At 42.9% G+C, this 11,416-nt stretch overlaps 1 protein-coding gene and 1 pseudogene across 3 annotated transcripts in view; both read right to left on the bottom strand.

Annotated features, from left to right (window-relative positions):
* The window catches only part of LYZL6 (lysozyme like 6), a 34,908-nt gene that overhangs the window by 2,518 nt on the left and 20,974 nt on the right, over positions 1-11,416 (bottom strand). The window contains exons 2-3 of one of the 2 annotated variants that reach the window (XM_082373881.1): positions 1,995-2,222; positions 614-772 (exon numbers count right to left, since the gene is read on the bottom strand). In XM_082373881.1, the coding sequence (XP_082230007.1) occupies positions 614-772; positions 1,995-2,133 (298 nt within the window). In that variant the 5' untranslated portion in view covers positions 2,134-2,222. Of the gene's footprint in view, positions 1-585; positions 773-1,994; positions 2,223-11,416 lie in introns of both variants that reach the window. The other variant, XM_082373880.1, reaches the window with a different exon arrangement.
* LOC309619084 (NADH dehydrogenase [ubiquinone] 1 beta subcomplex subunit 1 pseudogene) lies at positions 7,895-11,183 on the bottom strand (annotated as a pseudogene). The gene has a single exon. The product of its transcript is annotated as an NADH dehydrogenase [ubiquinone] 1 beta subcomplex subunit 1 pseudogene (transcript).

Here is an 11,416-nt window from a genome sequence, read left to right as displayed (position 1 = left end):
AGGCAGCACAGAGACGAAGGTAAAGTCCTGCCTAAGGAGGGAGGCTCTTCAGGTAAGAGCCCAGGGCCATTAATCAGAGTACAAAGGAGGAGATGGGGGACAGAATCATGGACCTGTGGAGCCTCCTGGATTAGCCCTGAGGTGGGAGTTTGCACTTGGCCTTCGGTCAGACCATTAGCCAAAGGCAGCTCTACTTGGTGGTGAGAGCTGAGACTTCAGGGCCACCAGTTTGGCATTCAGCACTGGTTCTATGAGCCTCAGTTTGCTCACCAATAAAGTGGGAATCATACTAGTTTCTATTGCATGGCAAGTTGGATGAAATGAGCTATGTATGTAAAGTACTGAGTATATAATACGCTCTCAATAAATGTTGGCTGCTGCACTGCTCTACTGCTACTGCCTGTGCAGAGCTTTTCTGGATCCTGCTAGCACACTGCAGAACCTCCTATGGGCATTTAGGGACACGAGTCAACACTCTGCTCAGTAAAGGGATTCCCTGATTCCTTGAGCCAATCCTCTGGGGTTGTTTCCAGGCTGTGTGTGGGAAGGGAAGTCCCGTGAGTAGAGCCTGGTCATCTCTCTCACCTCTCCCACCCTGGGGCCCTGGCCAGACCTTGACAGTCCACTTGGCAAATGTTTTCCGTGTGACTCTTGTAATCGTTGCACCAGTAGTGGCTGTTGATCTGGAAGATGCCGTAGTCAAAGCTGCCATCTGTATTTTCATTTACCTTTGTTCTGTTGAAGTCACTTTCCACGAAAGCCAGGCACAGCCCTTAGAACAGGGAGAAGAGGGTTTTTAGAGGGGGGCCAAGCTGAGGGACAAGGAAGACGGAGGAGAAAGGGAGACGAGGAATCAGAAGAAAGGAACAGTCTTCTCTGGTGGCGCAGTGGTTAAGACACCTAAGCCCGTGTGCCACAACCACAGAGCCTGCGCTCTAGAGCCGGCGAGCCACAACTACTGAAGCCCACGCGCTCTAGGGCCTGTGCTCCACAACAAGAGAAGCCACCGCAATGAGAAGTCTGCACACCTCAACGAAGAGTAGCCCCCGCTCGCCACAGCTAGAGAAAGCCTGCGCGCAGCAACAAAGACCCAACACAGCCAATAATTAATTAATTAATTTAAAAAAAAAAAAAAGAAGAAAGGAACAAAGCCTAAGAGGCTAGATGGGGCTAGCGGGCCAGAAACACCCATTAGCTTCTCCTCTCATTCTTCAGTCCATCCACCCATCAGTACAACCACTCAACCATCCATCTGTCCATGCATGATTTCTGCACTTAATGATCACCTACTGTGTGCCAGAAACTGTGCAAAACCCAGTGAGGGACATTTAGCTGGCTCAAATGCAGATGCTGCCTTCAAGGTGCCTATAGAATAAGAATGAAGATATGTACCTAAAAAACCCACAAAGTAAGATGAAAGGAGAGAGTGTTATAAGGCAGACGTGCCTTACAATTCTAGGCAAGAGGGAGCTATCTCTACCATGGAGTAGGATGAAACCTTTGCACTGGCTGTTCCCTCCGCCTGGAATGCTCTTCCACCAGATGTTTGGGGGACTAGGTCCTTTATTCCATTCAGCACTGCTCAATGTCACCTCCTCAGAGAGGCCTTCCTTGACTTCCCCCTCTAGAACAATGTCACCCATCACTCCCCCCTGCTTTATTCTTCTGCATAGCATTTATCACCACCAGGAAGCACTTCATATATTTGTGTGTTTCTTTCTTGCTGTCTCTTCCCCTAGAATGTGAACACTACGAGAGAAGGGGCTGTGTTGATATCTGTATCCCCAGGGCCTAAAATAGTTCCTGGGACATAATAAGTGCTCAGTTAAGAATCGTGGAACAAATATCGAATGTTGGAAAAGGCTTCTTGGAGAAGGCTGCTTTTTGAACCTGACTTTGAAAAACAAATGAGAGAAAAAGAAAGATGGCCACAGAGGGCATGACCGGGAGAGGAGGAGAAAGGGGGTGTGAGGGTGTGAGGAAACAGCGCTCACAGTCACTCAGGGAGTAGCCCTCAAAGCCATCCAAGTCTTCCTGGTGCAGCACCTTGGCCAAGTCACATCGGTTGATGAGGCTGGCTTGATTCACAGCAACGAGACAGCTGACCAAGGAGATGAGAAGCAGGGTCGCCATCCTCAGAGGGGAGGAGACGCAGTGGAGGGTAGGCAGCGGAAGGCCTGCGGGTCCTAGGGTCTCCCAGGAGAGAGAGTCTTCTGGGGAATCTGGAGAGAGCAACCAAATGTCCTCGCTTACTCACTGCCCCCCTCCTGCCTGTTTCTCTTTCCTCTCATGTATTATTTTACAAATACTTTTTTTTTTTTGGTCTCCTGTTGTTTTGTTTCTGTTTTTGTTTTTGTTTTTCCTAGTCTAAAATTAACGATGCTGGGGCATGTCAAATAGAAATGAGAGCCAGCTCAAAGGGGTACCCACTGGCCAAATCTGGAGCAGCATTTTTTGGGTAACAGCTTTACTGAGATATTATTCACAATATATAATTCACGTACCATACACTTAATTCATTTAAAGTATACAATTCAATCATTTTTCACAGAACTGTGCAACTATTCCCACAGTCAACTTTAGAATATTTTCATCAACCCAAAAAGAAACCCCATATCCGTTAGCAGTCACTGTCTGTTCCACTTCCCTCCAGCCTCTGGCAACCAATAATCTACTTTCTATCTCTATAGATTGGCATATTCTGAACATTTCATATAAATGAAGTCATACAATATCTGGTCTTTTGTGTTTGACTTCTTTCACTTAACATAATGTTTTCAAGGTTTCATCCATGTTGTAGCATGTACCAGTATTTTGTGCCCTTTCACGGCTGAATAATATGCCATTGTATGGATATATCACAATATGGTTATGTATTCATCAGTCTGTGGACATTTGAGTTGTTTCTATTTTTTGGCTATTATGAATAATGCTGCTCTGAACATTCGTGTACAAGGTTTTGTGTGGACAAATGTTTCCATTCCTTTGGATACATACCAAAGAGTGGAATTGCTGGGTCACATGGTGACCTAAAGTTTAAACTTTTGAGGAATTGCTGGACTTCCAAAGTGGCTGTACCATTTTACATTCCCATCAGCAATGTATGGAGGTTCCAATTTCTCCACATCCTCACCAACAGAGTAATTAACTGTCTTTTTGATCAAAGTTATCCTAATGGGTGTGAAGTGGTATCACATTGTGATTTTGATTTACATTTGCCTGCTGGCTAATAATGTTGATCATCTTTTCACATGCTCATTGGCTATTTGTGTAACTTTGGGAAAATGTCTTTTCAGAACCTTTGCCCATTTTTTCAGTTGGGTTGTTTGTCTTTTCATTATTGAGTTGTAAGTGCTCTTTATATATTCCGGGTATTAGAACCTTATCAGATACATGCTTTGCAAATATTTCCTCACATTCTGTGGGCTGCCTTTCACTTTCTTTCCTTTTTCTTTTTTAATAAATTTATTTATTTATTTATTTTTGGCTGCGTTGGGTGTTTGTTGTTGCGCGTGGGCTTTATCTAGTTGTGGCGAGCGGGGGCTACTCTTCGTTGCAGTGTGTGGGCTTCTCATTGCAGTGGCTTCTCTTGTTGTGGAGCATGGACTCTAGGCACGTGCGCTTCAGTAGTTGTGGCACGTGGGCTCAGTAGTTGTGGCTCACGGGCTCTAGAGCGCAGGCTCAGTAGTTGTGGCATACGGGCTTAGTTGCTCCGCGGCATGTGGTATCTTCCCGGACCAGGGCTCGAACCCGTGTCCCCTGCATTGGCAGGCAGATTCTTAACCACTACGCCACCAGGGAAGTCCCGCCTTTCACTTTCTTGATGGTGTTGTTTGAAACACAAAAGTTTTAAATTTTGATGAAGACTGATTTATGTATTTTTTTCTTTTGTTGAATGTGCTTTTGGTATCATATCTGTGAAACCAATGCAAAATGGTTTCCAAGGTAATCTGGAACAATTTGACCATCAAAATAAATGACGATAGTGACAGATTATAACCCACTGAATGAGATAGGAATCCATGAGTTCATAACAGTAATAGATAAATAGATACATAATGGGGATTAAAGAGGAGCTCTTCTTGACAAGAAAATGCTGACTGATAAATGTGGAGGTAGTCATGAAGTTGGAAAATCACCATCTTGAAACCATCATAAACTGGTTTGAGCAAGAAATAATCATCAATAGATGCTAAATATGAGGGGGTGGGAAGCTTGGTGAAGAACTGACTATGTTCATGGTCTTAAAGTATCTCCCCTTGATTGCATGAGAAAAACAGTAACAATACAGTGGAGAAACCAGACAGTATTTTGACCTGGTAATCAAAATTAACACCACCTGGCTTCCCTGGTGGCGCAGTGGTTGAGAGTCTGCCTGCCAATGCAGGGGACACGGGTTCGAGCCCTGGACCGGGAAGATCCCACATGCCGCGGAGCAACTGGGCCCGTGAGCCACACCTACTGAGCCTGTGCGTCTGGAGCCTGTGCTCCGCAACGGGAGAGGCCGCGACAGTGAGAGGCCTGTGAACCGCGATGAAGAGTGGCCCCCGCTTGCCACAACTAGAGAAAGCCCTCGCACAGAAACGAAGACCCAACACAGCCAAAAATAAAAAAAAAATAAAAAAATTAACACCACCAGTGAGGGACAGAGAGAGATTATGTGCCTCCAGATGTGATACCCTGAGAAGGACACACATCACTTATGCAGCATCCTGGCCAGAGATGCATAACCTGTAGCTAATCTTGAGGAAACATCAGACAAAGCCAAATGGAGGGAAAATCTATAAAATAACTGGCCTACGTTCTTCAAAATGATCAATGCCATGAAAGCAAAGAATGAGGCTATTTCTATCACTAGGGATGTGTGTGTGTATCTTTCCCATTAAACTAGGTGTATGTTCCTGAGGATTCCTCCATCCACTAGCTTCATGAGTCAGGCAGCTTCTTGGAAAACATGGCTACCCTGATGCCTGTCTCCTCACGGATGTTTTAATCTGTCTCCTAAGACTCACTCCATTGCAGCCTGAGCTTGCGACCATTCTTTTGCCTCTCTCTTCCACCCTACAGTTGCCAGATTTAGCAAATAAAATTACAGGATGCCCTGTTACATTAGAATTTCAGACAAACAACAAATAAGTGTTTAGTATAAGTGTGTCTCATGCAACGTTACTCTGCTCTGACTCAGTAGGGTCCTACAGAGACAGGTATCACTGAACCTCGGAAAGCAGGGAGCTCCATCTCTGCCCATGAAGGCCCCTCTTGGGGTTCCCTGGGGAAAAAGTGGTTCGGGCAGGTGCACCCCCAACTTCCCCTCCCGAGCTTACCGCTCTCCTATCCCTCTCTGACCCCAGGTCCCAGCCGGCCTAGGGCTTTCTGTGAGAATCTGTAGAACAAAGTCGTTTGGGTAGGAGCCTCCTCTTCCTCATGGACTACACTTTAGTCCCGCCCAGCTCACCGCTCTCCTTGTTCTAAAGAAGACGGGAGTGCTGAGCCATCCCCACCTTCTGGAACCCCAGTTCTGTGATGTCATCACTCTCCTGGAAATACCCTGGTCTTACATGCAAATTGGCTCAGTCTTGAGGCCAAACTCAGGCAGAAATGGCAGATGGGCCTGGAAGGATTGCTGACAACGGTGGGATAGGGTAGAGAGGGCTGGTTGCTCTGTCTGCGCACCCCCCTTCCCTTCTGGGAACAGTACCACCTTTGAGGGAACTCCTTCCACCATGGGGCTTTAGTGCCACAGTCACAGGGCCCTGACTTCCAGGTGACAGGGTGTGCCCATGCCCCAACCAGTGTATTTTGAACTGAAATTAAGCAGAGCAGCTCAGCTTCTCCCAGGAAGACTTCGGGTGTGGGGCCAGAGGCGGACAGTTTAGAATCACGTGGATACGGCCCATCCGAGAGAATAAGCCTCCTTGAACAGGGATCAGAGTCCAGACAGGATTCCAGCCCCAGGGTCCACCCTTTCTGCAACCTAAACACCCTTTTGCCCTTACTGCTACCCTATGATTCAATAAATGTCCTTTCTTGTGTAAACACGTTTGAATTGAGTTTCTGTCACTTACAACCAAAAGAGACCTGCCAGGAGAGGAAGGATGGGGTTAACCATCCACGGAATGGTGACCTGACAACCTGTCACCTCCCCATGAAGGCCACACATCTTAGTATCATTTGTCACCAAGGAAGTCTGGGAGACATTTCCACCAACTATAGCAAAAAGGAAGCACGAGAAAGTTCTGTTACTGATGTTCACTCCATCCTCTGAAACAGGGTGATAAGGTCTGACAGAAAGGAAGTAAGAAGAGCTTTCTAAGTGGGCAGTGATGCCCCATACCCTCTGGCTTTGGATTTCCCTCCCCAGTGGGACAGCAGCGCATTGCATCTTGGGATGTGAAGCCAGCCAGAGCTCTGGTGGAGGTTGAACTCTGGGAGGAGGGTATTCTCTGGGTACCACTTTATGAAGTACCGTTTGGGGCCAAAAATATGCAGGTGCCTCAGATGACCCAAACAACCATGTCTGTGTAGAATTAGAGCCCTGGGTAGGAGGAGAGGCTTCCATAGCCCAGGACCACATGCTGGAAATTGGGCCAGGGGAGGGTCTCCCTGCAGCTAAAAGTCTTAGAGGGGATGATGGCAGCACTCAAAGGGGGACCAGAGGGACCCTCTACCCCCACGCCCCAACTGTGACAGACATGAGCCCTGAATGGATTCCTACCCATTCAAGGAAATGGGACCCAACCTGGGACCCAACTTGGGACCCAAGAATAAATTCTGGACGTTGCAACCTGGGACAAGAAGACATGGAAGCCACAGATCATTGGTCTAAATAAATATTTACAAGTTATAAATCAAACTAGCAAACTGTTAACTAAAATATTTTATATCCTCATATTCTGACAAACATTCCTTTAAAAGGATAAAATTTTTAAATGTGTATGAAGCTATGGTTTATATATGACTGAAAGTTAGCAAAATGTCAAAGATGAATGAATTTAATTTTTATTCCACATGTCTAGATGCTCTGTAAATGGGCTGACAATGTTGGGATGAATAATAAACATATACATAATTCATAAAGGATTATAACTATTCCATGAAATTTATTTTTCTTATCTCCCTTTCAACAAATCACTAATTATATTACTATTATCAAAATTTTTCAATATATTTAAGAATTAAAAACATAAATATATTCAAAGTACAAATTTTTAAATATATTTTCATCAAAAACATAAATTTATGTGAAAAATGTATTAATTTTCTGTTTTCCAAAAATTAGCTTTTTTAAAATATTGAAAGATATCTAATAATTCAAAAGGCAAAATACAAATTAGAATGAATGAATATTAAATTTTTATATCAAAATTATTTATATAAAGCCAAACACTTTATTTTACTCTTTGAAAGCTTAATTAAATTTTATTAAGTAACTTCTAATTTTAAAATTTAACTTAAATTTTATTTAAATTTTAAATTAATTTTAAAACTTTTTTTAATTTAAAACTTTTAAAATGAAAATGTTAAAATTCATAAGTCTAGCATTCAATGTCCATCTTGTTGCTAATGTAAAGAATTAGTATCATATTATGTCTGAAGTCTAAACATATATAAAAATTTAAGAGTAATATGTAATGTGATTTATGCAACATTACAAAAATTTCCTCAGCTTTTTACAACTGAGGCAAATACTGTACTAATTCCTGTGTACTTCCAGAACCATGAGTAGAAACATGAAAATAAGAATTGTACACTCAGCACTACTAGAAAATGATATTTCATTGTGTTCAAATCTATCGCGTTCAAGCTACCTGAGAGGAAAGCTCTGACAAGTTAATTAGTCCTTTCTCTTTCCTTCTTTTCTGCTCAAAACGTCTCTGGACTCTGAAATTGTACCAAGCAGGAGTCATTAAGCTTTCATCAAACCTTTAGACGCAGTTGCATTTTTCCCCATGAACATAGGGTAAGATGTAAAGAAGCATCTGCCCGGGGCCTAAACATCGTTAGTCAAGAGAGTGGATGTTTCGGGTTAAGTGGTCCTGTGCCAGTGCTGAGTGCCAGATCCTGAGTAACAGAGACATCCTGTGGTTTAATTTAATTATCTTGTCTGCAGGTGCACTAAGCACAGGCCCAGCTAGGGGCTGCACTTGTCAGTTTTAATGGCAATACTGGAAAAGTATGCTCTGGCAATAAATTGCTATAGAAACCAGAGGAAAATTTAAGGAAGTGTCTGCTTTGAGTTTTCAATAAAATATGAGAAAACCCCCAAATGATACCGCTGGCTGAAATGCAGAATACAAGGAACTAAAATCCAGTGACAGAAATGAAATCTGTATTGAAGGCAGAAGGAGCAGAATCCACACGGCAGAAGAGTCAATCAAGGCTGTAGTCACACACTTGGGAAGTTCTTCAAATGCAGAGCAGAAAGACATGTGGAAAACAATGGGACAAAAAAAGGACGGATATGGATGATAAAGATTAGAGCCTTAAACTGGGACAAAGACACCAGAGCTGAAAAAGGTGAGTTTGCAGATCTGACAGGTAACCTGTGTTCCAGGAAAAATACATGAAAAGACAGTCACTACTGAGACATATTCAAACCATATATTCATAAGAATGAATTTTTGACTTTACTTTTAGGCTTGTACTTTACCCCACAGAATATATACCTTCTCAAATACTTCAGGAATAGTGACAAAATTGATTATAAACTAGGCTACAAATAGTACCTCAATTTGTCCCCAAAGGAGGCATTACATAAGCTCCATACTCTGGCTATAATTTAAAAACCCCAGTTTCTTATAACTTTAACAGAAACACACACACACACACACACACACACACACTTTTTCCCCTCTGAATAATTATTGGGTCAAAGGCAAATTAAAATCTGGAATAACAGGTTTGCAAAACAATGAAAATGACATTAATATATTAAGTGTCTGAAATTTATTTAGAAGTAAATTCATAATCTTAACTGCTTTCATTCAAATAAAACAAGCAAACTGAGCGTTCAACTCAAGAAGTTAGAAGAAGTAGAAGGAAAACATTCCCAAGGAAAACAGAAGGAAGCAAAACATAAGAATGAAAGTGTAACGTCTTTAATTGGCTTCAGGGGGAAATATTGGGTGACAAGTTAAAAACGAAGTTAAGAAACAAAGACTAGAGAACCTGAATATTACGTGTCCCACCATGGACTTTGGATCCTTCTCTGTAGCATTAGTGTTGTGTAAACTAAATTTTTCAAAGTTTCTGGAGTGAATTCCTTGCAAGAACTGGCCACTCAGAAGCCAAGGGTTACCAGCAAGCAACAGATTTCTTTAATAAAAACACAGTGGGTAGATTATCCAGGAAAGTAAATATAACTGAAGGTTCTAAAGCCTTGATACCCCAAAAGCATTGCCAAACACTTTCTCCCATAAAATCATATTTTGTCCCAAGGGGGACCCCCAGCAGGACTGAGAAGTACCATTGCCTGCTGCTGGACCTGGGAGCATGGGGCAAGGAGGGACACTTATGTCTCTGCTCAGGAAAGTGCAATGGAAGCTCCTTGGTTGTGCTGTGAAATGCAAGAAGAGTGAAATACACTCATGGACCTTAGCAGGTCCATAAGTCTGAGTAATTAATAGACTGGAGAAATTCCATGGTGGTCCAGTCCAGACACACCATTCACATAGTTCAAAAAGAAGCATACCACCCTGAAAGTCAGCCCTTCGAGAAATGAATCTTTCCACTGAGCTAAAATTTGCCTGTGTCCACTTTCTCTGCTTAATCTCAGTCCCCACACGTCATCCACCCAGCTTCGGACCCTCTTGCATGGGGTGGCCAATTGCTGGCCTTTGGAGTCAAACCAAAATTTCTGGCAAAGAACTGGGCTCATATAACTGCATGTATAGGTAAAGCATGTGACTACGTCATTATATGTTTTAGTGTAATCATGCCTGAGCATCTTCATAGAACTTACCTATTATTTTATTACTTTCCCCCAGTTTCTCTTTTATATTATAGTTAAAGCATTATGCTGATTTTTAAATTTACCATCATTATGAATGGATTAAACAAATCAATAAAAAGGAATGAATGATTGGTACACACAACAACGTGGATAAATTTCAAAACAATTATGCTGAGTGAAAGAAGCCAGACCAAAAAAAGAGTATATACTGTATAAGCCCATTTATAGAAAACTCTAGAAAGTGTAAACTAATCTATAATGACAAAACAGATCAGTAGTTTTTTGGGGGATTAGGGAGTAGAAAGGGGCACAAGGAAATTTTGGGGGGTGATTGAGATGTTCACTATCTTGATGTGATGATGGCTTCATGAGAATTTACATAAATCAAAAATTAGCAAATTGTACACTATAAATATGTCATTTATTATATGTCAATACTTCAATAAAGTGCTTAAAATCTTTAAAAATTACTATCATTACACTATGTATATATATTTAAGTAATGAATGTGTTATTTCTCTTATAATTTAAAAAATGTGAACATTCTGTAATTCAGCAGCAACTTTTACTTCCTCGTGACTTCTTCACTGGGTCTTAATTCCCTTTTATATAACAGACTCCTGTTCCGGAAGGCAATTAGCTTTTCATCATTCTTTCTGTCTAGATAACATCCAACGACAAATCCCACAGGGACAAGTATATGTACCCAGTGGTCACGCACAATCTGAAGTAAGTTCATCATGAATTCTGAAGCCTCGGAAGCAACAACGACACCACCCACAAAATACATTTTGTGAAAAGGGAGTTATGGGTCTGTCACGGTTGAGAATCCCAGTATTAGGAAAATTCAGAAGTTGGGGCAAAATTTCTCCCACATGCCGGTTTTCAGGCCAACTCTCTGTGCAATTTATCCAGTGGCCACTAGAGGCCAGCAGAGGTCCAGGTACAGGAAGGCAGGGGCTGCGGGGACACCAACACGTAAAAGTATTCCCTCCTCTATGCTCGCCAGCCTGGGAGCTGGGCATTAATATCCCCGATTTATGCAGTGGTAGAGCGGGATTTGGGTTGTGGTCTCTTTGGCTCCTGATTCCACTTTGTTGGTCCCTCAACATCAAGAGCCCTCCCTGTGCTACCATATGTCCTATCTCCAGTGGGGCAGCAGCCAGAGATCCAGGTCTGTCATCCACAGAGGTGACATGGAGTAGTTGGAGGTGGCATCAAAGAGTTGTGATTCTCAAGGTGCCTTTAGAAGGCAGCTCAGGCTCAAGGCACCCTCTGTATTGGCCTTCCACCTTGCCTGAAACCCTCCTATGATGAGACAAGGCGGACTTCCCTGGTGGCACAGTGGTTAAGAATCCGCCTGCCAATGCAGGGGACACGGGTTCGAGCCCTGGTCCGGGAAGATCCCACATGCCGCGGAGCAACTAAGCCCCGTGCACCACAACTACTGAGCCTGCGCTCTAG

This window comes from Balaenoptera borealis, assembly GCF_965194805.1.
Source record: "Balaenoptera borealis genome assembly, chromosome: 20".
Lineage (NCBI taxonomy): Eukaryota > Metazoa > Chordata > Mammalia > Artiodactyla > Balaenopteridae > Balaenoptera > Balaenoptera borealis.
The sequence above is the reverse complement of the archived record's forward strand: the minus strand, read 5'-3'. Positions and strand labels throughout refer to the sequence as shown.